The sequence below is a fragment of the Balaenoptera ricei genome, chromosome 19, assembly GCF_028023285.1.
Source record: "Balaenoptera ricei isolate mBalRic1 chromosome 19, mBalRic1.hap2, whole genome shotgun sequence".
NCBI lineage: Eukaryota > Metazoa > Chordata > Mammalia > Artiodactyla > Balaenopteridae > Balaenoptera > Balaenoptera ricei.
This window is the reverse complement of record NC_082657.1, coordinates 7,129,848-7,157,083: the sequence shown is the minus strand read 5'-3', so window position 1 is coordinate 7,157,083 and position 27,236 is coordinate 7,129,848. Positions and strand designations below refer to the sequence as shown.

Here is a 27,236-nt window from a genome sequence, read left to right as displayed (position 1 = left end):
GTGGGAGGAAGCGGAGCGCAGCCAGACACCCCGCCGCCCGCCCCCCCTTCCCCTCCCCCCTCCCCCAGCCGCCTTGTGCAAAGATGGCTGCACCGTGAGCGCAGAAGAGGAGGAGGCGGCGGCGGCGGCGGCGATAGAGCGAGCACCCAGCGCCCGCACCCACCCCGGGGCCGCCCGGGACGCCCCCTCCGGAGCGCGCGCCCCCCCTTGTCTCCTGCAAGCGCCGGGGCAAAGGCGGAGACAGCGGGGTCCCTCCTCCCCCTTCTTTCCCTCCAGGGGGAACCCCCCTTCCCCCCTCGTTGGCTCGTCGGCTGCACCCCCTCCCTTGCCCGCCCCTCCGCCCCTCCGCCCTCCGCCCCTCCGCCCCTCCGCCCCTGTCCCCTCCCTCCCCCGCCCGGGGCCTTCCCGGGCCTTCGGCGGCTGCAAAGAAAAAGAGAGAGAGAGAGGGAGAGAGGGAAGGGAAAAAAAAGCAACAGCGGAGGGAGCGGCGGCGGAGGAGAGCGCGCGCGCGCCCCCCTCCCTCCCTCCCTCCCCCTCCCCCCAATTTCCACCGCGGCCAATTCATGGACAGGAACTACCCCAGCGCCGGCTTCGGGGACCCGCTCGGCGCCGGGGCGGGATGGAGTTACGAGAGGTCAGCGAAAGCTAGGTAAGGAGCCGGGGGTGGCCGGGAGGAAGGGGCCAAGAGGTGGGGGCCCAGCCCGGCCGGGCCCGCCCGGCTACGCGTGCATCGCAAACTCCCCTCCGGCTTGCAAGGGAGCGGCCTTCCTCGGTTTGCAACGCCGCCGCCCCAGTTTGCAAATTGCAAACTCCGGTAAAGCCAGCTCCGGCATGCAAAGGGAGAGATGCCGCGGAAAAATGGGGGTGCAAAACAATTTCAGACGGAAAGGCCTTGGGAAGGTGGGAGGGACTGGCGAAGCAAGGCCTGGATTTCCCCCCATCCTTGGATTCCCGGTTTGCTGACCCCTCCCCCTCGCGCCCTAGGTTCTGCTCTTGCAAAGGTGGGAAGGAAAAGAGAATTAGAACGCAGACCTGGGGGGCGCGGCCCCCCCTCAGGTCCTATTGTTACGGGACTGCGCGAGGCCGCGCTACTCGGGGGGCCCCCCCAGAAATTACGCGCCCTGAGTGGGCACGGGGCCCCGCCCCCTTCCTAAGCTGGGGTTCTGTGTGTGCAAGGTGGGGGTCCTGGCATCTGAGACACGCCCCCTCGAGCTCCCCCACCCCCAAAGACAGAATCCTAGTTGATGGCGAGGAGTGGAGTGTTTGACCTCTTGAGTCTGGGCCATGGTTTGGGGCCGTTGCACAGGAAGATTAGGCTATTTCCCGGGTGTGTGGTTGTGTGTGTGAGAGTGGGCCCAGTGCGTATGTAGCTGGCAGCCTTTTCACCTGCGAATCTGCCCCTTTCCTGCTGTGTCACACCCTCACTCTTCACCTGCCCCCGAATCCCCCTCCCCCTATACACCTGGGTTTCCCAGCTTGGCTGGGCATGACCCCACGTGTGTTAGTATTCTCCATGTGGGACTCCTCGCTCTGTATCTTTCCACACAAGTGAGTTGGATACTGGTTTGCACACATACCTGGCTTTGTATGCGCCCATGCATTTGAACCTCAACCCGGGGGGATGGACGGTGTTCATGTTCACACTTGTGCCTGGTACTTTGCAGGAGTCCTATCCTCTGCCCACCTCCCATCCTTGCCCTTTGGGGAACAATCTGCCTCCTGCTCCCGACTCGGTTTGCACCATCCCGTGAGGTTCAGGGCCTCTGTGTTCCCATGTGTCTGAAGAAGAGGGGGCGTCCCTCAGGGATTGGCCCCAGGGCCTTGTGTCACCTGCGGGGTGGGGGCTGTGGAAGCAGGTCCAGATTTTCAACTTAAGGCACTTTCTCTGGCTCTTCACCCTCTCTGTGTCCTCCCTGTGCATGTCTGTGTTTGTAAATGTGAGGCTATCTGGGCTGTATTCACTGGGGCTCGAGTGGGGACCATTTCTATAGCTCTTTAGTTGGGCACTCGGATTCCCTTGTCTTCTTTCCTTTAGGGCCCAAGGTTCCTTAGGGTAACCCCCAGTCAGCTGGAAGAGTCTCCCAAGCTCCCCAGGGGATTTGCTGAGTTCCCTTCTCCGAGGGTAGCTTCGGAGGATACCCTAACATTTCCTTCTTCCTCCCAGCTTGGTCTATGGCAGCTCCAGGACCTCGCACCCCGAGACGGACATCTTACACCGCCAGGCCTACGCGGCCCCCCACCCACTGCAAAGCTATGCCACCAACCACCACCCGGCAGGTACGGCCCCTGTCCCGCCCCGCCTGGCCCTCCCTCCAGAGCAGATGATTGGCTGCTGAAAGTTACAACCTTCCTAATTGGCTCTGCCCTCCGTTCTGGTCCGCCTCTTGCTACTTCTCCTCTGATTGGTTGTTCTGAGGCTGCTTAATTTCACGCCGGATTCGTCTGCCCCTGTTTCTGGCCCCGCCTCTTTTGTTCCAATTGGTCCCGTCGTCTCAGCCCCCAAATCCCACCTTCTCTTCCAGGCTTTTCCGCCTCTCCAGCCCACCCCAATCCCTTCCCTCTGGGTCTGCTCATCCTCTTGGTTCTCGGAATTCTTTCTTCCTGATTCCCTTTCTTCCTGATTGGCTCCGATTCTTTGGACCTCCCCTTTCTTCCTTAGATTTGCCCACTGCCTTATTCTTTTCCTGTGGCCCTGCCTCTAGTGCCTCGGATTGGTTCCCTTCCTTTGATCCTGCCGCTCTCCTTCCTAGATGGATCAGCAACGAGGCTGTTGTCCAGTTTGACCCTTGACCCTCTTGGTTGGCTCCTTCCCTTTATTTCTCTCTCTCTCTTTTTTTTTTTAAATCTGGATCCTCTCACTTTGACTCAACCCGTTTTGACTTGTTCTCTGGTTCTTCTCAGTGGCTCCGGTCATCCCATCCCTTCCCCTTCCTTGCTAGAATTGCCTGATCCTTTGGCCTCCCTTGGACCATAAGGATGCTCTGTGTTTTGCTCCCATTTTTTTCATGTATGGATTTTTCTACTCCTTTGTCTACTTTTCTCCTTCTGGGCTCCCTGCCCTTATGATTGCATCGTACCCCATCCTGCTTATTGTTTCCTTAACTTGTCTCTGCCTCCTTTCTCTTCTTTGAATCTACCCCTTCTCTCCAACCCCTTTTCCTGACCCAAGTTGCCTTTGGCCTGCTCCTTTTCCTTTTCAACCTTGCCCTGTCCCCCACCTAGCTGACTCTACCCCCCCCCGACCCTCACCAGGCCTCTCTGGACTCTTCGACACCGGCCTCCATCACGCAGGCTCAGCAGGGCCCGACGCCTCCGTCATGAACCTCATCTCGGCCCTGGAGTCCCGGGGCCCCCAGCCTGGTCCCTCTGCCTCTTCTCTCCTCTCCCAATTCCGCAGTCCTTCCTGGCAAACAGGTAAGGCCATTGCCAGTCCAGGAGGGCCAGGGTGGGGCTGGCTTGTGGTCAACTCTGACCTGTGGTCTCCTCCCTCATCCCCAGCCATGCACACGCCAGGCCCCACGGAGCTCTTCATCTCAGGCGCCCTGCCGGGTTCCAGCACCTTTCCATCTTCCTCTGCCCTGTCGGCCTATCAGCACCCGGCTTCCTTTGGCAGCCGCCCCTTCCCAGTACCCTCTTCCCTCAGCCTCCAGGACCCCCCATTTAGTCCCCCAGCTAATGGGCTCTTGTCTCCTCATGACGTGCTGCACCTGAAGCCCTCGCAGGCACCCACGGTGCCCTCCTCGCTAGGCTTTGAGCGCCTGGCGGGGGGTGGTGTCCTGGGGCCCGCTGGTCTTGGCCCAGCCCAAACCCCTCCTTACCGCCCGGGCCCCCCAGATCCACCCCCACCTCCCCGCCACCTCCCAACTCAGTTCAACCTGCTGGCTTCCTCTTCCGCTGCTGCTGCCGCTGCCGCCGAGCAATCCTCTCCCCAGCTCTACAACTTCTCGGGTGCTGCCCCTGGCCCGCCGCCACCCGAGCGGGCCCTGCCCCGCCAGGACACCGTCATCAAGCACTACCAGCGGCCAGCCAGTGCCCAGCCCCCCCCGCCACCAGCCCATGCCCTCCAGCACTACCTGAGCTGCGGAGGGAGCTACGCCTCCATGGGCCACCGGGCCAACTTGGCCTGCAGCCCCCTGGGTGGTGGGGAGCCCTCCCCGGGCGGTGGCGAGCCTAGCAAGGCTGGGCCCAGTGGAGCCACGGCCGGGGCATCTGGCCGGGCTGCGGGCCCCGAGGCAGCTGGAGGAGGTGGGGCGGCCGGTGGCGGTGGAGGTTACCGCCCCATCATTCAGTCGCCTGGTTACAAGACGGGCAAAGGTGGTTATGGGGCAGCTGCGGGCGGTGCCAACAGGCCCCCACCACCCCGTTCGACTGCCACGCCCAAATGCCAGAGCCTGGGTGGGCCAGCAGCAGCCTACGCCACTGGCAAGGCCTCTGGGGCTGGGGGGGCGGGAGGCCAGGCCTATTCCCCTGGTCAGCCCCAAGGGCTTCTAGGACCCCAGGCCTATGGGCAAGGGTTTGGAGGGGGTCAAGCGCAGGACTTGAGCAAAGGCCCTAGCTACTCAGGGGGGCCCCAGCAGCCCCCTAGTGGTCCCCCGCCTCCTGGCCTAGCCACATGTCAGAGTTATTCCCCAGACCAGCTGCAGGGGCAGCTATATGGGGTGCAGGGTGAGCCGTACCCAGGGCCAGCTGCCCACTCCCAGGGGCTGCCCACAGCCAGCCCCTCGCTCAGCTACAGTACTGGCCATTCCCCAGCACTCTCGGGCCATGGAGGTGGTTGGGGGCCCAGCTCCCTGGGGGGCGGCGGAGAGGCCAGCCCTTCTCACATCATCCGCCCGCTGCAGTCGCCTCCGGCCCCTGGCCGCCCGCCTGGAGTCGGCTCTCCAGGAGCTCCTGGCAAATACCTGAGCTCTGTCCTGGCGTCAGCCCCATTCCTGGCACCCCCAGGAGCCGGCAGCTATGCCGCTGGAGCAGGTGGCTACAAGGGCAAGGGGGATGGCTCAGAGCTGCTGGCGGGCCCTGGCGGGCCTCCTGCTGAGCGCACCGAGGATGAAGAATTCCTCATCCAGCACCTCCTGCAGGCACCCAGCCCCCCGAGGACCTCAGGGGCAGATGGCCTGGTGGGCGAAGATGGGGCGGCGGATGCCTCCAAGGGACTTGGGAGTGGCGGGGCTGGGGGTCCCCCGGGCACACCCTACGAGCTGGCCAAGGAAGACCCGCAGAGGTACCATCTGCAGAGCGTCATCCGTACCAGCGCCAGCCTTGACGAGGGTGCCACGGCGGCCCTGGAGCTGGGCCTGGGGAGGCTGAAGGAGAAGAAGAAAGGGCCAGAACGGGGTGGCGAGACCCCCGAGGGGCTGGCCACCTCAGTTGTCCACTATGGCGCAGGTGCCAAGGAGCTGGGGGCCTTCCTCCAAAAGAGCCCTCCACCCCCAACTCCCACGGCCCAGTCTGCCCAGCCCGCCCCCCACGGCCTCCTCCTAGAGGCCGGGGGCCCTGACCTCCCACTGGTGCTGCCTCCCCCTCCCCCCCAGCTGCTCCCCTCGGTCCTCAGCCATGCTCCCAGCCCCTCTTCCAGTGCTCCCAAAGTTGGCGTCCATCTCCTTGAACCGGCCGCCCGTGATGGGGCACCCCAGCCTCCCCCCCCGCCCCCGCCACCTCCACCACCCATGCCCCTCCAGCTTGAGGCCCACCTCCGCGGCCATGGCCTGGAGCCGGGTGCCCCCAGCCCCCGCCTGCGACCCGAGGAGAGCCTGGAGCCACCCGGCACCATGCAAGAATTGCTCGGGGCCCTGGAGCCGCTGCCACCTGGGCCTGGTGACACTGGCGTGGGCCCACCTAACACCGAGGGCAAGGATCCCTCTGGGGCCTACCGCAGCCCTAGCCCACAAGGCACCAAGGCCCCCCGCTTTGTGCCACTCACCTCCATCTGCTTCCCTGACTCCCTGCTGCAAGACGAGGAGCGCAGCTTCTTCCCCACCATGGAGGAGATGTTTGGCGGCGGCCCCGCAGATGACTATGGAAAGGCTGGGCCGCCCGAGGACGAGGGCGATCCCAAGGCGGGGCCTGGGCCGCCTCCGGGCCCCCCTGCCTATGATCCCTATGGGCCCTACTGCCCTAGTCGGGCGTCTGGAGCCGGTCCCGAGACTCCGGGCCTGGGCCTGGACCCCAGCAAGCCGCCTGAGCTGCCCTCCACCGTCAACGCCGAGCCTCTGGGCCTGATCCAGAGTGGGCCCCACCAGGCGGCCCCCCCGCCCCCGCCTCCCCCGCCCCCGCCGCCACCCCCTGCCTCGGAGCCCAAGGGAGGCCTGACCTCGCCCATCTTCTGCTCTACCAAGCCAAAGAAGCTGCTTAAGACGTCCTCCTTCCACCTGCTGCGGCGCCGTGACCCGCCTTTCCAGACGCCCAAGAAGCTGTACGCCCAGGAGTACGAGTTCGAGGCCGACGAGGACAAGGCCGACGTGCCCGCCGACATCCGCCTCAACCCCCGGCGCCTGCCTGACCTGGTGTCCAGCTGCCGCTCCCGTCCGGCTCTCTCACCGCTGGGCGACATTGACTTCTGTCCACCCAACCCTGGCCCCGATGGCCCCCGGCGCCGTGGCCGCAAGCCCACCAAGGCCAAGCGTGATGGGCCGCCCCGGCCCCGGGGGAGACCCCGAATTCGCCCACTGGAGGTCCCCACCACTGCTGGGCCAGCCTTGGCCTCCACACCTACTGATGGGGCCAAGAAACCCCGGGGCCGGGGCCGGGGCCGAGGCAGGAAGGCCGAGGAGGCTGGGGGCACTCGGCTGGAGCCCCTGAAACCACTGAAGGTGAGGGGGAGTGAAACCCCGACGCCTGAGGGTTGGGACCACATTTGAGGTTCTTGGGCGTGGTAGGGGATGTGGTTTATCTTCCTAACACCCACGAGGAAATGAATCCGAGGGCTGGAATTCCAGGGTTCCAATGTTGTAGAGGTCTGAGAATTGAAACTCTTGTGTCTAGAGGGAGGCGGGGGGTTAGCGCTTGTATTCTTAGGTTCGAGATCCTGCAGGACTATTGATCAGGAGTCCTAGATTCCTGGGTCTTGTGGGAGGAGGGTCCGTGAGTAATGAGGGAGGGACCCCAGTCCTGTCATTCTGGAATCTGAGTAGAGGGGTCCGCAGGCATGAATTCTAGGATTCTGCAGGCTGACACTCTGAGAATTTGCACTTTAGGGTCTTAACTGGGGAGAGGTCTGGGGCCCCAGACCCCTGGGTCTGAGGGAGGAGGGGGCTTGGGGCCCTGGGCTTGTGGGCCCTGACTCCCCACTGCCCCCATATCTAGATCAAGCTGTCTGTGCCCAAGGCCGGCGAGGGTCTGGGAGCGTCATCGGGCGACGCCGTGTCAGGAGCTGACCACAACAGCCTGGACTCCAGCCTCACTCGGGAGAAGATCGAGGCCAAGATCAAGGAGGTGGAGGAGAAGCAGCCCGAGATGAAGTCCGGCTTCATGGCCTCGTTCCTGGACTTTCTCAAGTCAGGCAAGCGCCATCCACCGCTCTACCAGGCCGGCCTGACGCCCCCGCTCAGCCCCCCCAAGAGCGTGCCGGCCCGGGGCCTGCCTCCCCAGCCCCCCGCCGCGCCTGCCGTGCCACAGCCCCCACCCGCCGGCGCCTTCGGGCTGGGGGGTGCTCTGGAGGCCGCCGAGAGCGAGGGGTTGGGGCTCGGCTGCCCTTCGCCCTGCAAGCGGCTGGACGAGGAGCTGAAACGGAACCTCGAGACCCTGCCCTCCTTCTCGTCGGACGAGGAAGACTCTGTCGCCAAGAACCGGGACCTGCAGGAGAGCATCTCCTCGGCCATCTCCGCCCTCGACGACCCGCCGCTGGCCGGGCCTAAGGACACCTCCGCCGCGGACGGGCCCCCCTTGGCTACTGAGGCTGCAGTCCCCGGGCCACCCCCTCTCCCGGGGCTCCCCAGTGCCAGCGGCAGTGGCACGCCTGGTGAGCTCTGGGAAGATGGTTTGGGGGCGGGGCAGGGGTTTCCCGACATTCAGGTCACCAGGCCTGGTTGTGTAGATCAGGCCCTGTTCACAGTACAGGTGATTGATAGAGATTTGCCTGTTTACGAGGGTAACCTCCTACTTGAGGGCAAGCCTTTTGAGAAAGGGGCATCTTTTTCTAATCCGCCCACAGGTGCTAAGGGGACTCGCAGGGGCCCCAAGGTGGGCAGTGGAGAACACTGGGGGACAGGGCAGGCTGTAAGTGATGGGGGCAGGTGGGTGACAGGGACGGAGAGAGCTTTTAAAACTGATGGGGGACATGGGACCTGAGAAAGGCTCTAGGAGTTAGGGATGTGTAATAAAGGAAAGAAAAGGGTCTGGGGGGCAGAGAGAGACTTGGGAGGGTTGTTTAAAGAGAAACGTATCAACAATAACTAGTCAGATCTCGTGGGGGGCCATCGGAAAAGTCTTGGGGTACAGGCAAGTCTGGATGGTGTTCTGTCCTGAGAGGGGGGTTGGACAAAATTTGAGGGGCTTTGATGGGGGGGAACAGAGGCATTGGGGGAAGAAAGAGGTGGCGTTTGGAGAAAGGCATTTGGAGCAGTTAATGAGGCGGCTTGGGAGCTCACAGGAGTCTTAAGGAATGAAGTCTTCTGAAAGGTGGTAGAAAGATGGGCAGTGGGGAGTGAGACAGTGAGAGGCCGAAGGGAAGCATCAGGGAAGAGATGAGAAACACGAGGGTGCTAAGTAGAGTCCCTGGATCTGCCGTAACGAGGAGTGCCTGGATCTGCCGTAACGGCAGAGAGCATCGGGGGGAGAGGGAGCCTTGGAAGGGTCAGGAAGGCTCATAGCTTGGAAGGACCCAGGGATGGAGCAAAAGCAGTCGGGGGAGTCAGAAGATCTCGAGGCGTTAGAGGAGGAATGTTACAGAATGTCACAGGGAGTTAGCGGGAAGGAGAGGGTATTGCCGTTCCCGAGAGTGGAGAGCAGGCTGAGGAAAGGAAAGGGGAGAGCTTGAGTGGAGGAGTTTGAGACCTCTGAGCAGGAAAAGAGGAGGTAGAAGCACAGAAGGAGTGGTTGAGGAATTGGGAGGAACATTGAGGAATGGAAGGTAAGCGTCAGACTGGGGCTCCAAAGCAACAAAGAGACGTTTCAGGACTAAAATGGACATTGTGGTTGGGAGAGAGTTTCAGGGGCTCACAGAAGCCGCTGGGGCTGGGAAGGGGTCTCAGGGAGGGAGTCAGGTGTGGCACAGTGGTGACTGGGGAGCTGAGTGGCAGTAAGGGGCAGAGGGGCTGTTGGCACAGGGAGGGACATTCAGGGACAAGAGAAGAGGTGCTGGGATGGTGAATGGTATTTGGGGACTAGGAGTTAGGGCAGGGCCAGGAGCTTTGTAGGGACTAGACTGGGGGGCGGAGGGGGGTGTTGATGGGACCAGAGAGGCCTCCTGGCCATTGTGGTGGGGACACTGAGCAATGTACTGGGGCACAGAACTGCACTAAGACGCAAAGGGGGTCTTTGGAGGCTGGGGAAAGATGGGGAGGACCAGAGCGGCTTGTCTGGGTAGGAAAGTTTATTAGGACCTTGGAGAGAGAAGTTAAAGGGTCCTGGGCTTCTGGTAGGTGTCTGGGGACAGGGGTGGGTATTGAAGGTCAGGGAGGGGTCAGACAGGAGCTTTGCAGGAAGAGGAAGGTCAGCAGAAGAGGAATAAAAAGTGGAGATGGAGGGGGATTGAGGGCAGAGATGGATGCTAGGTGAAGAGCTCAGTTTGGTCAGGAGGGATGTTGGGATGCAGGGCGGGAAGAGGGCTGTGTTGAGACCCCCCAGAATAGGCTGGGAGGCCTTTCACTGGTAGCAGATAACAGGTCTGGCGGGCTGGGGTTGAGCGGGGCTCCAGCCCTGATGCCTGTCTCGCCCCCAGAGCCCCCACTGCTGGAGGAGAAGCCCCCGCCCTCGCCGCCCCCCGCCCCGACGCCCCCGCCGCCGGCCCTGCCCTCGCCGCCCCCTCTGGTGGCCCCCACGCCCAGCTCGCCGCCCCCACCGCCCGTGCCAGTCCCACCGGCCCTGCCCTCGCCACCCGCCCCGCCGCCCCTGCCCACCGCCGCCCCTGCCCCCCCTCCGGAGGAGCCTGCCGCCCCGTCCCCCGACGACCCCGAGCCGCCGGACGCCCGGCCCCTGCACCTGGCCAAGAAGCAGGAGACCGCGGCCGTGTGCGGGGAAACGGACGAGGAGGCTGGCGAGAGCGGCGGGGAGGGCATCTTCCGGGAGCGCGACGAGTTCGTCATCCGCGCCGAGGACATCCCTTCCCTCAAGGTGAGTCTCCTGTCGTGTCGGACAACTGGGCCCAACGCTTTGGTCACTGGAGCGTTTATCGAGCGCCTGTTGGATGACAGGCCCGGTGCTGGGGGCTGCAGGTACAGTGATGGCTGAGGCAGCCCATCTGATCCTCCTGAGTTGACAGTCATGGGGCTGATAGAGGAGGCCAGCTGGACCCCTGCAGAGGACTTGCACGCTTCTGAGATGTTATTTGGGTGTGTGTGTGTGTCACCGATAAATAAGGTAAACCCATTGTTAGCATTTATTGCAGATATTTTTGCTGTGGGTGCTAGGGTTATACTAAGGGACAAAGCTGATGAGGACGGCCTGATCTTAGGGAGCTTCTAACACAAGCCAAGGGATGCTTTAAAGGCAACTTGTGCCTTGTAGGTGGAAAGCTGAGGTATTGACGTGACATACCTATAAAAAGGCACACATACAACGTGCAGATGTAATAGCCAGTGGTTTGGGAATGCTTGTGTGTCAGGCCACATCTTAAATACTTTATGTTGGGACTTCCCTAGCTTCCACTGCAGGGGACACGGGTTCGATCCCTGGTCAGGGAACTAAGATCCTTCATGCCATGCAGTGTGGCTGAAAAAAAACAAACACTTTTTGTACACCAGCGCATCTGTTACTACTTCCTGTTATTCTACACAGGGGTGGGCACACTATGCCCCCCCTGCCCCCCCAAATCCAGCCCCCTGCCTGTTCTTATAAATAAAGTTTTATTGGCACATAGCCCCACCCACTCATTTACATATTAGCTATGGCTGCTTTCCCCGTCCACTAGCAGAGTGGGGTAGTTGCAACAGAGCTTAGCTGATCCACAAAGCCAAAAATATTTCTTGTCTGTCCTGTTATGGAAAAAGTGTAGTGACCTTTGCTGTACTTTGTTCATTGGACAGGTAGTTGGATCAGAGGGTTAATATAAGTGCTTGACAAGGGTAGGTGACATCAGATGCCTGTGTAGTGTTTCTCACAGAGCATGAGGTAGAGCGAGTACTCGGTAGGTCAGCAAGCCATTATCACCTTGATGGTGACCCCAAGGGCTAAGGCCGTTCTTCGTGTTACTGTCACTGACTGGGTAGCAACTATGGGGCAGGAACCATGTTTGGTCTTGGATGTATGTTAACACGTTTAATTTCTTTCTTTTTTTAAAGATTTTTTTCTTTTTTTTTTTTTTGATGTGGACCATTTTTTAACTTATTTTATTTATTTTTGGCTGCATTGGGTCTTTGCTGCTGCGCGCGGGCTTTCTCTGGTTGTGGCGAGCGGGGGCTGCTCTTCGTTGCGGTGCGCGGGCTTCTCATTGCGGTGGCTTCTCTTGTTGCGGAGCACAGGCTCTAGAGCACAGGCTCAACAGTTGTGGCGCACGGGCTTAGTTGCTCCGCGGCATGTGGGATCTTCCTGGACCAGGGCTCGAACCTGTGTCCCCTGCATTGGCAGGCAGATTCTTAACCACTGTGCCACCAGGGAAGCCCTAATGTGTTTAATTTCATCTTGGGTGTTGTTTCTTCTGAGTTACAGATGGAGAAATTGTAGGGTGAATTCATTATAAGGATAGTGCATATTATTATACTTTTGTCTTTTGGCCGTAGCTCGCAGCTCGTGGGATCTTAGTTCTCCAACCAGAGATTGAACCCAGGACCATGGCAGCGAGAGTGCCAAGTCCTAACCACTGGACCGCCAGGAAATTCCCTATTATACTTCATTATTAAGTGTGTTTTGGGAGAGGAACTTAGTGTGCTTTTTCCTATCTTATTTTCAATCTATTTTTTAAAAAATATTTATTTATTTATTTATTTATTTATTATTTGGCTGCACCAGGTCTTAGTTGCGGCACGCAGGATCTTCGTTGTGGCATGCGGGATCTTTTTTTTAGTTGCGGCATGTGGGCTCTTAGTTGTGGCATGTGGGATCTAGTTCCCTGACCAGGGATCGAACCTGGGCCCCCTGCATTGGGAGCACGGAGTCTTAACCACTGGACCACCCGAGAAGTCCTTTCAATCTATTTTATTGTGGGAAAAGTAGAGCAAATACAGCAACGGGGCTGTGTGTATCCATCACTCAGCTTCCACCGTTATCACCTCCTGGTTGGTTCTGCTTGCCTTCCACCCTGCCACATTCTACTCTGTCCACCCCAGCTCACCAATCCCAGACTGTATCTTTTCATTGTTACTTTGTCATCTTCTCAGTATGATATATGATACAAGAGAACATTCACAAGAGATATGTAAGTTGTCAAAGCAGGATGGTAGAGTGAAGGCTTACTTCTCCACTCCTCAGCCAGCTACCAGAACAATCCCAATGCCTTGAGTCTCAGTATCCCTCCCTGGCCAGTCCTCCCATCTCCCTCATAGTTGTACTCACTCTGCTAGTGCCCTGTGTACATTATTTCATTTTAACTTCAAGACTTCTGAGGCTCTTTGGCCATCAGTCTGGGACAGGCGAGGGAGGTGTCAAACGAACAGCAGTGACAGGAACGGCTACCAGCTCTCAGGGGATAGGATTTGGGGCACATCACATTCGGAATTTAGTTTAATCGTGGTAACCGATACATATCACGAAGTTTTATCAATTTAACTATTTTTAAGTGTACAGTTCAGTGGCATTAAGTATATTCACTTTGTTGTGCAAAGCTTCGCCACCACCTGTAAGTTTTATCTTTGTAATCTCCTTTCTTTATAGGGATTACTATCCCCCTTTTACAGGGAAGGAAACTGAGGCTCAGAGGATTAAAGTGGGCTTTCCAGGCTTTCACAGCTTGGGACCCACACCCAGTTCTACTGGCCCTGGGAGCCCACGCTCTCAGCACCAGAGTCAACCACTCTCTGTGTATATTCTACCAAACATTGATAGTGCTCCTAGGCGCCCAGCACTGGGCCAAATGAACAGGGCTCTGGGGTGGGGACCCTGACCGTCCCCAGTTTACGGATGAGGAAGTTCACGTTCAGGGAGAGGGAATCATTTGGCTGGTGGGTGCCAAGCCGGGATTAGAGCCAGGGCCATCTGATACCACCTCCCAGCTGGCATGGGGCAGGGCAGGGGGCCGGGCAAGGACTAAGATGCTTAAAATACAACACTAGTATGTGTTCTGATGGGGGACTCACAGCCCCAGGATTGAGCCACTCAGGCAGATGAGGACTCCTTCATGTGTCAGGAGTCAGGGCAGGCTGGCAGCATGGTCATTAAGGGCCCAGCTTTGGCGTTAATCTGATTGGCTTGAATCTCTGCCACTTCTGAGCTGGACTAGTGTTGACCCTTCCTGAGCCTCAGTTTCCTCATCTGTAAAATGGGGGCTGATGCTGTTAGTACCCCCTTCGTACAATGTGAGCACTCAGGCTTTACGGCTTGTCCAGTACTCTGACTGTGGGTGGCACGCCGAAAGTGCCCTATAAACTTTGTTTCTATTATTCAGTGATCTTGGGCAGATCTCTAGTGTAGAGTTTGGCAGACTTTTTTTTTTTGTAAAGGGCCAGATGGTAAATCTTTTAGGCTTTGCAAGCTACGTACGGTCTCTATCATGTATTCTTGGGTTTTTGTTTCTTGTTTTGTTTTTCTTTTTCACACTCCTTTAGAAATGTAGAAACCATTCTTAGCTCATAGTTCTATAAAAATGGGCCACGGGTCATAGTTTGTTCTAGAACAGTGGCAGCCCGATAGAAATATCGTATGAGCCATGTACAGCATTTTAAACGTTCTTGCATCCACACTTTTGAAAAGTTAAAAGATGAGTGAGGTTAGTTGTAAGGATGTATTTTCTTTAACTCAACATGTCTAAAATGTCATTTTAACATGTGGTCAATATAGGGAAAGTTAATGAGATGTTTTATGTTCTCTCTTGCTTACCGAGTCTTTGAAATCCAGTGTGTATTTTACACTCATAGAACATGTTGATGCAAATGAGCTGCGTTTTAAATGCTCAAGAGGCACATATGGGGAGGGGCTGCTGAATTGGACAGTGTAGGGTTAGCCCCCTCTCTGCTTCAGCCTCCCCACCTGTAAAATGGGAGTGATAATATTAACTCCCAGTCCTTGGAGATGTTGAGGGTTTATCAGGATGTAAATTCTGAGCATATAAGTTTGTTGGATGGAGAAAAGTATGGGGAGAGCGGGTCACGCAGAGAGAACAGTCTGTGCAAAAGCCCTGTGGTGAAGCATGTTTATGTGATGGGTAGGGAGAGATGCAAGGGGTTGAGTGACTGACAGCGAGTGCCGAGGCTGGGAAGGTGGGCAGGGTCCAGATCATCCTGTGGTGAGATCAGTGGGTGCCTGCTTGAGAATCTGCTCTGGGTTGTCTGGCAGCTTCGAGGGCCCTGGCCAGCAGGAAGGTGGCTGGGGAAGTGTGCAATCCTGATGACAGTCTGTCCACTGCCTTAGTTCTGTTACACTGACTCCCCTGTGTCTGATCCTGCAGCCTTCTCCTTAACACCAGGCTGGGTGCTTCTAGCTTACTTACTCACATCCTGCTACTTACTGCCCTTGTCTCAGCTTGTCACAGTTCAAATTCCCAGAAGAGAATCTGATTGGCCCAGCACAGCATTTTGGGTCAGGATGGGGTTCGTGTTATGCCTGTTGATTGGCCACCCCTTGTCAGGTTTCCTCCAATCAGCTGTGGCTTCCACTGAATGGGTGTTATGGGTGGGGCAACTTCCCACCAGGTGGAAGTGGGTGTGGTCAGTGACATGATTGACATGAGGAGAGGCAGGCAACACGTGGCTTTGGGACTAAGTGACCCTGGTTGGGGAGCAGGCAAGGATGATGATGCCATGGCCTGATGGCTGGGGGATAGTGGGGATCCTGGGAGGAAGAGCGGTTTGGGGAAAGAAGCCAAGCCCAATTGGGATGTGGTGAGTCAAGGGCCCCACGTCCAGCTAGAGAAACAGCTGAATCCTTAGAGGAGGAAGATCGGCAGTGGGAAGAGACAGAGGAGGGGGTTCCCTCCCCTGGCTGGGGGAGGGGGTGCTCTGATGGATTTTTCAGAAACTTCTGAGAACTGGAACAGGGAACATTATATCCACAGTGAGAGGGAAAAAGACACCCCTAGTGGGGAGCCCTGCATGTGCAGAAACCTGGAGGTCAGAAAGTCTGGGGCTTGTCTGCTGAGCTTTGAGGGGCTGGATGACCTGCTGGGCAGGGGTAGGAGAAAGGAAAGGAGACTGAGGCAAAGTCTCTATGCCAGGTTGTGGAATCTGCATTGGGGGCCCTGGAAGGTTTTGGAGCAGGGCAGGATGTAAATGAGCTTTTCAGTCCTTGAAAAGGATTTGAAACGGACTTTTCAATCCTTGGGCCTCTGACCTGGCTCCCTGAGGAGCCCGGAGGGAGGATTGAGAACCATGGTATCCTGGAGGAAGGCACTTGGGATTGACATGCCCATATCCCTGTCTCATCCTGCCTCACTCTTGTCCAATGGAATTTCAGCCAAGAACCTTTCTGGACCTCATTTTCATCTGGTTATTCTAACTCCTTCTTTCTGTTCCCCTGGGTGATCTGCAGGATATGAAAAAGCATTTGACCAAAAAACCAAGAATAGATAGCAAGTACTTGACACTCAGGCTCCAGTGCTGCAGCTGCTGCCAGTGGCAGACATCACTAATTAATCCCAGAGCTTGCTCCTGCTGAGCCTAGTGCTCAGGGCAGCCATGATCAGTCAGTTGGAGTTATCTGAATACTGTTTTTCACTTGACTATGGATTCTTTATTTTACTTATTTACTTTTTAAAAATATTTATTTATTTATTTACTCTTGGCTGCGTCGGGTCTTAGTTGCGGCATGCAGGATCTTTTGTTACGGCGCACAGGCTCCTCTCTAGTTGTGGCGTGCGGGCTCAGTAGTTGTGGCATGCGGGCTTAGTTGCCCCGCGGCATGTGGGATCTTAATTCCTCTACCAGGAATCGAACCTGCATCCCCTGCACTGGAAGGCAGATTCTTAACCACTGGACCACCAGGGAAGTCCCAACTATGGATTCTTTAAATGCAAGGGCTTGTCCCTCATTCATCTCTGGGTTATCACAAAGCTCAGTGCATATTTCCCACTATGTTCTTATTATTTACTTATCTGTGCCTGTCAGTTGCTTTTTTTCTAGAGCCACAGCTGTCACACACTTTACCTGGCAGTCCCTGGTCATCACCCAACCCCCCCACGGAAGATACAGTCCTTCCAGGACTCATTTAGGTATCACTTCTTCGAGGAAGCATTCTTGGATTCAGATTGAGTCCAGAGTCCTTCTTCTAGGCTTCTGGGGCACCTGCTGTTAGCACATTTATTACTTGTGCTGTTATTTTTTTGTGCCCGTGTCTGGTCCCCTGCTAGTCCCCTTACTCCCTGAGATCAGATGCTGGGTCTGACATCCTTTGGTTCCCAGTGCCCAGCTGGGGCACACAAGCCTTGGGGTGGGGATGGGGGTCTGAGTGTGCTGGGGGGAGTGGAGATCGGGGAGCCTTTGTGTCACTGTCCTGCCCTGTTGTGGACAGGCTGATGAAATAAATGGTCTCAGGTAACCCATCACCTGTTTATTCTTAGCACAAGCCACAACCTCACCCTGTTCTGTTTATTTGCTTGTCTGTCTTATTACCTCTGTAACGAAGACCCCAAGAAAGGCTTTGTCGATCTCGTTCACCACCAAACTGTGACGCCCAACACTGTATCTAGAAGATGGTGGGTGGATGAGTGCTCAGATTTTGTCATTTCTTTGAGTCATGCGGATGGCTTGTACCATCACACTGTATAGCTGTAATAACTAAAACCTTGTAGCCCAGAATGAATGGCCTATTTGCGGCAACATGGATGGACCTAGAGATTATCATACTAAGTGAAGTAAGTCAGAAAGAGGAAGATAAATGCCATATGATATCACTTATATGTGGAATCTAAAATACGACACAAATGAACATATCCACGAAACAGAAACAGACTCACAGACATAGAGAACAGACTTGTGGTTGCCAAGGGCGAGGAGGGGCTAGGGAGGGAAGGATTGGGAGTTTGGGATTAGCAGATGCAAATTAGTATATACAGGATGGATAAACAACAGGTCTATACTGTACTATATTATATAGCACAGGGAACTATAGTCAATATCCTGTGATAAACAACACTGGAAAAAAATATGAAAAAGAATATATATATGTATAACTGAGTCATTTTGCTATACAGCAGAAATTAACACAACATTGTAAATCAACTATACTGCAGTAAAATTTAAAAAACAACAACAACAACAACAACAACAGCATGAACGGCCTGATTGAGAGTATAGACGGTTCCCTGATGGTTCAGTTTAGGATTTGTAAACGTTATCACGGTGCAGAAGCAAGAGGCATTTGAATTTTGAGTTTTGTTCTTTTCCTGGGCTAGTGATAGGCGCTACGATACTCTCTTGTGATGCTGGGCACTGGCAGCGAGCAGCAAGCCACCAGCTCCTGGTCAGCCATGCAGTTAATCGCAAGGGTAAACACCTGATACACTTCCAACCCTCCTGTCCCCAGACAACCATTCTGTTTTTGACTTTCAGTACAGTATTCAATAAATTACATGAGATGCTCCATACTTTATTGTAAGATAGGCTTTGTTTGAGATGACTTTGCCCAACTGCTGGCTAATGTAAGTGTTCTGAGCACGTTTAAGGTAGGCTGGGCTAAGCTATGATGTCCTTAGGGGTATTCAGTACACTTTCGATTTAGGATATGTTCAACTTACGATGGGTTTATTGGGACGGAACCCCATGGTAAGTTGGGGAAGCTTTGCATCCCCAAATCTAAGAACCTCAGACAGCCAGAAGATACCTGTCAGCTGGAAGTCTGCTGATGCTTGTTAACGATGATGCCTTTTCTCTAAGCGGGTGTAGAGGGAGGACAGAGGGCCAGGAATTGGGGTTGGGAAGGGCAGGAATGGGGGTTGACCCTGCCGGCCTTCCTGTGCCCCTCCTCAGCTGGCGTTGCAGACGGGGCGCGAGCCTCCACCCATCTGGCGAGTCCAGAAGGCACTGCTGCAGAAATTCACTCCGGAGATCAAGGACGGGCAGCGGCAGTTTTGTGCCACCAGTAATGTGAGCCTGCAGAGGGGAGCGAGGGCTTGAGGGGCCCTGGGTGGGGTGTGTGGAAGCCGCTGTCCTCCTCACACGATTCTGATTCACCTTGGGTCCAAGATGTGTCCAGATGGGGGGTCTCCACCTCCCGGCGGGCTCCGGGTGCCTGCCGTGGTGGGCCAGGGCAGGGGTTGGGAGTCTTGGGTGTTGGGCTGCCTAGCTGGGGCGGAGGAAGGAGTTCCTCATGTGCTTCTTTTCCTCCGTAGTATTTGGGGTATTTTGGGGACGCCAAAAACCGGTACCAGCGCCTTTACGTCAAGTTTCTGGAAAACGTCAACAAGAAGGATTACGTGAGGGTCTGTGCTCGGAAACCCTGGCACCGGCCCCCAGTGCCTGTCAGGTACCATGGGGGCGGGGATCAGGTGGTGGGCAGGGCCAACAGGCATGGAGTGAATCATACAAGGAAATTTACATAACATAAAAACCATTTTAAAGTACACAATGCTTAGAAACAGAGTCGGGGAGGGGGTGCAGAGACCCAGAGAGTGGGGCCCCCAGAGAGAGGGGGACAGAGACCAGCTCAGCAAAATTCTGTGCTTAGAGCTGTGGGCTAGGCGGCGGGGGCGGGGGTACCCCAAGGAGGAGAATTTGGGTTTCAGGGGGTGCTGACTGCAGTCCCATCCATGTCCCCTTCCAGACGCTCTGGGCAGGCCAAGGGCCCCGCATCTGCCGGGGGCAGCTCCGCACCTCCCCCCAAGGCCCTGGCACCACCTCCTAAGCCCGAGACCCCTGATAAGACGACATCCGAGAAGCCCCCAGAGCAGACGCCCGAGACGGCCGTGCCTGAGCCCCCTGCCCCTGAGAAGCCATCCCTGCCTCGGCCCATGGAGAAGGAGAAAGAGAAGGAGAAAGAGAGGGCAACGCGTGGGGAACGGCCGCTGCGGGGTGAGCGGGGCACGGGCGGCCGGCAGATTCGGCCAGATCGGAGCCTCACCACGGGACAGCCCGCCACCTCCCGGCTGCCCAAGTCCCGGCCCACCAAGGTGAAGGCTGAGCCGCCCCCCAAGAAGAGGAAGAAGTGGCTGAAGGAGGCAGCAGGCAACGCCTCGGTGGGCGGGGGCCCACCAGGCAGCTCCTCGGACTCAGAGTCATCCCCCGGGGCGCCCAGTGAGGATGGTAAGGCCATCGGCAGCCGTAGAGCTGGTGGTAGGGAGGCAACTCTGGCTTTCAGAAGGAGGCATGGGTGGGGGCTATCCAGAGGGCTCCAGGTAGCATCAGCAAACAGTCACAGTAGTAATAAGTAAGTTAAAAATAATAGCAGTAGCTAACAGCTATATGGCACCTAACCACGTGACAGGCTGTCTTGTAAGTTCTTCATAGATGTTAACTTGTTTGAGTTTTTCACTGTGGTCCTAGGAAGTAGATACCAATATTATCCTCAAATACAGGTGAGGAGACTAAGACACCAAGAGAGTGCAGCACAACTGGGATGTGACATCCCACCTGAGTTGGAATGCAGCCAGTGGAGCATTGGGCTCTGTTCTTCAACACTGCGCTGTTTTGTCTCAGAATAGGCGGTTTCTGAGGGCTGAGGAGGATTGGGGACCAACATCTATCATGGGGACCCAGACATAGTGGTGTTCCCTGTGACTCCCTGGGTGACTCCAGGAAAGGGGCAACACCTCTTTGCACCTCAGTGACCTCACCTGTAAAATGGGTTAATAATAAAGTAAAAATGGGTATTCACAGAAAAGCACATAGGAGGGTAATCACCTGTAGTGGGCACCAGGTGGGAGCTCCATTGCTTAGAATGATGTCTGGTTTATGATGACAATAACAACAACAAAAATATATGTACACATATGTAAAATAAATATAACAGCTGACTTTTGTTGAGTGCTTACTAAGTGCCAGGCATCACTTTAAGCATGTTACACATTGGCTTATTTTATCTTTACATAAACCCTGTGAGGTAGATGCTGTAAAATTATCCTCATTTTATTTTTTATTATATTTTTCGGGGTTTTTTGTTTTTTATTTTATTTGTTTATTTTTTATCCTCATTTTAAAGATGAGAAATCTGAGGCCCTGGGAGGTGACATGACTTGCTCAAGGTCACATACTCTTTCAGGTGTAGTGCAGGGATAGCTGTTGTAACAGAGGCTAGTCACATGAGAGAGTTGGAATTATCTTTTCATCAAAGCCCTGGTGAAGTTGCGAAGTTCTGATTCAGTGCCAGATCTGGGAATGGCCCACATCCTATCTTCTCTTATCCCATTGGCCAGAACTAGTCACCTGGCCACAGCTAACTGCAAGGGAGCCTGGGAAATGTAGTCTTTTAACTGGGCAGTTGACTCAATCTGGCCAGGTGGAAGCAGTTAAAGCTGAGTCAGGGCAAGGTGCTGGCAAGGGAGGAGCTTCACAAAAGGCCCAGATTTGCAGGTTCTTTTTCTTTTTTCTTAAACAAGTTTATAGATCTAATTCACATACCATGTAGTTCACCTAATTTAAACCCATAATTCTCTGGCTTTTAGTATAGTCAGAGCTGTGCATCTACCTGGCAGTCAAGTTTAGAACATTTTCATCACCCCAAAAGGAAACCCTGCTTCCTTTGGCCATCACTCCCCTTTCTCCCCACCCTCATCCCTAAGCAACCAGTAATTTTCTATTTCTATAGATTTGACTATTCTGGACATTTCATGTAAGGGATATCATACGTACAGTGTGCAGTCCTTTGGAACTGGCATCTTTGCTTAGCATAATGTTTTTGAGGTTCATCCATGTTGTGGTGTGTATCAGTACTTCATTCTTTTTTTTTTCTAATTGAAGTATAGTTGATTTACATTATTATATTAGTTTCAGGTGTACAACATAGTGATTCAATATATTTATAGATTATACTCCATTTAAAGTTCTTATAAAATATTGGCTATGTTTCCTGTGCTGTACAATATATTCTTGTAGCTTACTTAATTATTATATATAGTTGTTTGCAGTACTTCATTCCTTTTTATGGCTGAATACTATTCCATTGCTTGGGTATGCCACATTTTGTTTATCCATGGACTAGCTTGATGGACATTTGGGTTGTCTCCACTTTTTTGGCTGATGCTGCTATGAACATATGTGGACAGCCCAGAATTTTCTGAGCCTATGAAATGGGAGAAACTAAACTCCGCACTCTTAGGGAAGCAATTCCCCCACCAAGGGGCAGTATCTTTCTTTGGGCCTGGGTCTCTCTCTGTTCACCCCATTTGACCAGGAGCCCCTCCTGGGCAGGATGAGCCTGACTCAACATCTGGATGCCCTGAAGGTTCTGCCCAGACTAGGAGGTCTCAGAACCAGGCCTCCTGCTGGTCCAAGACTGGTGATCCTCCATGTGCTAGAAGCTGATGTCTCTCCTTTCTTAGATGCACAATGAAAGTTCTAGAAAGAGGCTGCAGTGATGTTCCCTCTTCCCCTTCCTTTAGTCCACTCTCATCTGGCTTCCTCAGCCCCTTTCTGCAGGTGTTAATTGAGCACATACTATGCCATGAACTGAGGGTTCCAGCAGTAAACAGGAAAGACAAAAACATGTATCCTCGTGGGAGTTTACAGTCTCAGCGGGGGAGTCGATCAGATAAATATGTTATGTAATAGAACACAAAATAATAGGAAAAATCATCAGTGTAAGGCTGGGTCGGATTAAAGGCAGTAGAGAAAAATAAATCCGGTAAAGAGGATCCAGGCGGGATCCTGGGTGATATTTTGGGGGGAAGGGGGAGTTGCAGAAGGCTTCTGGAAGTGACATTGGAGCAGAGATCCGAATGCAACAGGGTTGGGGTGGTGTGACTTTGGGAGAGAGAACATTATGGACTGGGTGTGTCTGAGGATCAGGAAAGAGGCCAGCAGCTGGAGGAAGTGAGGGCAAAGAAGGAAGAGGACCACATCTTGGAGAGACAAGGATCCTGGGGCTTTGTGGCCCCACTGGCAGGATTTTATCAAGAGTGAGACAGGAGCCTTAGGAGGGTTCAGGCAGAGGCTTGATGGGGTCTGACTCCCATGGCTAAATGGTCACTCTGGCCTCTTGAAACAGCTGTCAGCAAGGACCGTCCATGTGGGTAAATCAAGTGGACATTTCTCGTGCCTTTTCCTAAGGGATGTTTTGGGGTCTCCCCACACGTGGTCCTCCTGCTTCTCTTTTCTCCCTGATGCTCTTTCTTGAGTTTCTGGTGGCTGTCCCTCCAGTTCCGTCCTTGGAGAATTCCCTGGTGGTCCAGTAGTTGGAACTCAGTGCTTTCACTGCCAGGGCCTGGGTTTGATCCCTGGTCAGGGTACTAAGATCCCCCAAGCCATGCGGCACGGACCAAAAAAAAAAAAAAAGAGTCCCGTCCTTGGCCTCATTGCTTGGCGTTCCGTATCTCTCACTTGGCAAGCTCCCACAACTTCCGTGAGCCTCAGACTCATTTCTTCTCCCTGCCACCTTCCAGCCCTACCCACCAGCAACCCCCTCCTTCCAGACCCCACCGAGCTGGTCCTAGTTTCTCTATCTCAGACACAGCCCCACTGGCAACCAAGTCACCAGGCCAGACCCTCCAGGAACCTCCCTCATCTCTGCTGCAAGGAAGCCCCCAGCCCTACCCCTCTGGCCCTGACTTCCCCCATCCCCTCTGCTCTTTCCCACAGCCCTAGCTCAGATGCTGGCCCTCCTGCCCCTCAATCTCTGTATCCTGATCCTCCAGCCCTGGGCCGGCCTCATCCTTTCTCATCTGGTCCATTGCCCTGGCCTCTGGTCTCATCCCTCCAATCCATCCCCTGGCCTTGGCGTGGTCTCCCTCCACTTACCTTCGCCCGTCCCTGCTCATAGCTCTCCCATGGCTCCCTAGTACCCCTCCCTAAGAAAGGCCCTCCCCTTTCTGCCTCATCTCAGAGGCCCCACATGGTCTGGCCTGCCCTGACTTGTGCAGTCTCAGCTGCCATCTCCTTCCTCAGTCTTGCCTTTTGTGACCTGATCTCTCAGACCTGATTCACTGGTTTGGAAACCAACTCACCTCTCGGACTTGATTCACTGGTTTGGAAACCAACTCTGATCTCTTGGACTTGATTCACTGGTTTGGAAACCAACTCTGCTGCTTCTTTAGACTTTACTGAAGCTACACTGAACTAGTCAAACACAATGGTCACCGGCCTGGAATACTCTTTCCTATCACTCAAGGCTCAGCGTGTGTGTGACTTTTAATAGCCTTCCCTGACTTGCCAGGCTGAGCTCATTACGGTACCTATGATTCACCGTTAGAGTATATTGTCCTGGTGTTGGAGAGTCTTCCCCAGGGGACGTGTACCTCACTGAGGGTAGGAATTTCTCTCCTGGTCCCTGGGGCTTAGAATACTGTCTGCCACACAGGCGGCCTAGGAGGAAGTTGGAATGATGGGCCATGTCTCCCTTTTTTCCCCCAGAGCGGGCAGTACCCGGGCGTCTGCTGAAGACCCGCGCGATGCGGGAGATGTACCGGAGCTACGTGGAGATGCTGGTGAGCACGGCACTCGACCCGGATATGATTCAAGCCCTGGAGGACACACATGGTGAGCAGAGGCCTGGGGGCCCAGAGCCCCCTACCCCTCCTTTGCCTCCCATACATCGTGGGGCTGCATCTCTTCTGACACCCCGTCTTGCCTTTCAGACGAGCTGTACCTCCCGCCCATGCGGAAGATCGATGGCCTCCTGAATGAGCACAAGAAGAAAGTCCTAAAGCGGCTGTCGCTGAGCCCAGCCCTGCAGGTGCTTGGGGGGGGGCTTGGCCTGCGGCGTCTGGGGCCCAGAGCTCAGGCACAGAGGAGACACGTGCATGTCAGCCACTGCGCTGGTCCCCAGAGCATCAGGCCCTGGAGGGGCGATCGTTGGAAGGGTCGGGCTTGGCCAGGAGAATAGTGGAGGCCGGGCTGTCTGGAGGGAGTCTCTGGGTTCCCAGCAGTCCTGCAAGCACAGATGGAGGTGAGCTGGGATGGCGTGGCGGGGTCATTGGCAAGGTCTGGGGTGGGCTGGTAGGCAGGCCCAGCAGAGCGTGGTCGTGGAGTACAGGTTTGGGGACAAAAGGTGCACTAGGGCCTGGGCCCAGGGCTCGCTCTGGGGCAGAGCGTTGAGTGGATTTTTTTTTTTTTTAGAATAGAGGTTTTTTTTTTTTAATAAATTTATTCATTTTATTTATTTATTTTTGGCTGTGTTGGGTCTTCGTTGCTGCACGCAGGCTTTCTCTAGTTGCGGCGAGCTGGGGCTACTCTTCGTTGTGGCGCGCGGGCTTCTCACCGCGGTGGCTTCTCTTGTTGCAGAGCACGGGCTCTAGGTGCACGGGCTTCAGTAGTTGTGGCGCGTGGGCTCGGTAGTTGTGGCTTGCGGGCTCTAGAGCGCAGGCTCAGTAGTTGTGGCGCACAGGCTTAGTTGCTCTGCGGCATGTGGGATCTTTCCGGACCAGGGCTCAAACCCGTGTCCCCTGCATTGGCAGGTGGATTCTTAACCACTGCGCCACCAGGGAAGTCCCCGTTGAGTGGATTCTGATGGCTTCTCTGTCGACGTAATTCAGGCTCTTCGAATCTCAGGCTCGAATCCGAAGTCATCTATGTAATTTCCCTTCTGGGATGGGATATCACGGTGGCTCCGAGAATTCTGGGAGAGAACATTAATTTGGTTTTGAGAATTCTGATGGGGATGTTAATGTGGTGCTGAGAACCGGGGGGTAAAATGTTAGGATGGCTCAGAATTCTGGAATGGATTTTAGGCCAGCTCTGAAAATTCTTGCTGGGATGTTAGTCTGACTATGAAAACAGGGGTAAAACGTTAATCTGGTTCTGGAACTCTTCATGGGATGTTAGGATGTCTCTGAGAATCTTGGGATTGACTGTTCATCTGGCTTTGAGAAGGGGGGTAGGATATTACGCTGGAGTTAGGAATTCCACTGTAATGGGAATTCCCTGGTGGTCCAGTGGTTAGGACTCCGCACTTTCAATGCCGAGGGCGTGGGTTCGATCCCTGGTCGGCGAACTAGGATCCCACAAGCCGCGTCGTGCGCCACCCCCCCCCCCAAAAAAAAATGAATTCCACTGTAGAACATTAGGATAGGTCTGAGCATTATGGGGTGGAATATGAGTCTGATATAATTCTGGGATGGACGTTAGCCCGGCTCTAGGGATTCTGGATTTCAGGCTGACTCTTAGAATTTTTATAGGATGTGATGGTGGCTCTAGAATCCTGGGCAGGATGTTAGGTGTCTCGGAGAATCCTGACATTATAAGGGTCACCAGACAGACCTAGGCTTCCACTGTCCTTTGAGGAAACCGACACTCCCAAGTGTCTTTCCTGATCTGCAGTTTCCTGGGGGAAACTGAGGCATCTGATCACTCAGGATCTGAGAACTGGGGGGGTGGGTCTGGGGTGTGCGGGTCCAGGGAGGTCCCCCTGACCCCTCGGATTCCCGCAGGACGCCCTGCACACGTTCCCCCAGCTGCAAGTGGAGCAGAGTGGGGAGGGTTCCCCTGAGGAGGGGGCCGTGCGTCTGCGGCCGGCCGGGGAACCCTACAACCGCAAGACGCTCAGCAAGCTCAAGAGGAGCGTGGTCAGAGCCCAGGTGCGGCGGAGCCCGGGAGGGGCGGGGCCGGGGGCGGGGCGTGGGGTAGGGGCCGCCCGGCGCTGAGCGGGGTTCTCCGCTCCACCTGCCCAGGAGTTCAAGGTTGAGCTGGACAAGTCGGGATACTACACGCTCTACCACTCACTCCACCACTATAAGTACCACACCTTCCTGCGCTGCCGGGACCAGGTGAGCCCACCCACGCCCCGCACGGGTCACCCTGGGATTCAAGCCATCGCAGGCTCCCCCCCTGGACCCGGGAGTGCAGCTCCCAGCCCCCCTCTCCCTGGGACACTGATCCCTAGGCCCCCAGCCTCCTCCCACCCCAGCTCCATGTTTAACCCCCCTGCAGACCCTGGCCATCGAGGGCGGCGCTGAGGACCTGGGCCAAGAGGAGGTGGTCCAGCAGTGCATGCGGAACCAGCCATGGCTGGAACAGCTCTTTGACTCCTTCAGCGACCTGCTGGCCCAAGCACAGGCCCACAGCCGCTGCGGGTGACCCCACCCTGGCTTGGGGGGGCCACCTCCTCCATAAACCGAGAATTGGGACAGAACTGTGCCCTCAGGAGCTAACCCCTGGGCCCCATCGCTGGGGTGGGGTGGGGGGGTGGTCATTGGTCAGGGTGTGTCCATGCTGCCCCCACAGGGCAGGGTTCAAAGTTCGACTCCCCCCATGTCCCAAGCCCTCTCCACTCCCTCCCATTCCTCCCGCTGTCCGGTGTACAGAGAAATTATTTATATATATGTATAAATGTCTATTTAGTAACGGTTTCCCTCCCCCACCTTGCCCCAATCCCCCCTCCATGGCATAGCCCCAGCCCCCTCCACCTTGTACATAATGTATAGGAAAAGTCTATGTATGGTTGAGGGGGGCGGGGCGGCTTCGGAGAGCTGGGGGACCCCTTCCCCCCAATCCCCCCCTCACAGGCCAAGATCTTTGCTAAAGGCCATTCCCTCCCCAGGGCATTTGGTGTCGGGTGGGAGGGGGAAAACACATCTTGTTAATTATTTTTAATCTTATTTATTGTACATACCTAGGGCGGGGGGCTGGGGAGGTGGAGGGGGGAGAAGGGTCCCCTCTCTTTGCCCCTCCCACTCCTTTTCTACTGCGATTTGTCTGTGTCTGCCCCCTCCCCCCGCCCCCATCCCATTGTCATCTGGATGTGGTTCTATTTTTTATCGGTCTCTTCTCCCCTCCTCCCTCTCTCTAACCCCTCTGCTCCCATCTCCCCACCAGCCTTTGTCTCATGCTCTTTCTTGGGCTTCTGTACAACTCAACTTGTATACACTGTGTACACACAACCAGCCAAACGAAAACCCGACGGCAAACACTTTA

The 27,236-nt window shown here is 55.5% G+C and overlaps 1 protein-coding gene across 2 annotated transcripts; it reads left to right on the top strand.

Moving 5' to 3' along the window:
• The first annotated feature begins 160 nt into the window (after positions 1-160).
• PRR12 (proline rich 12) lies at positions 161-27,236 on the top strand. 2 transcript variants are annotated; one of them, XM_059904737.1, is made up of 14 exons: positions 161-649; positions 2,165-2,277; positions 3,253-3,414; positions 3,499-6,809; positions 7,303-7,957; positions 9,878-10,269; positions 18,207-18,323; positions 18,569-18,702; positions 19,000-19,478; positions 23,739-23,864; positions 23,963-24,060; positions 25,754-25,900; positions 25,994-26,089; positions 26,253-27,236. In XM_059904737.1, the coding sequence occupies exons 1-14, from the start codon at positions 564-566 to the stop codon at positions 26,397-26,399; spliced, it is 6,063 nt and encodes a 2,020-aa protein (XP_059760720.1). In that variant the 5' UTR covers positions 161-563; the 3' UTR covers positions 26,400-27,236. The 2 variants fall into 2 exon arrangements, with proteins under 2 accessions (XP_059760720.1, XP_059760719.1); XM_059904736.1 differs by having other exon boundaries at positions 430-649; positions 7,324-7,957.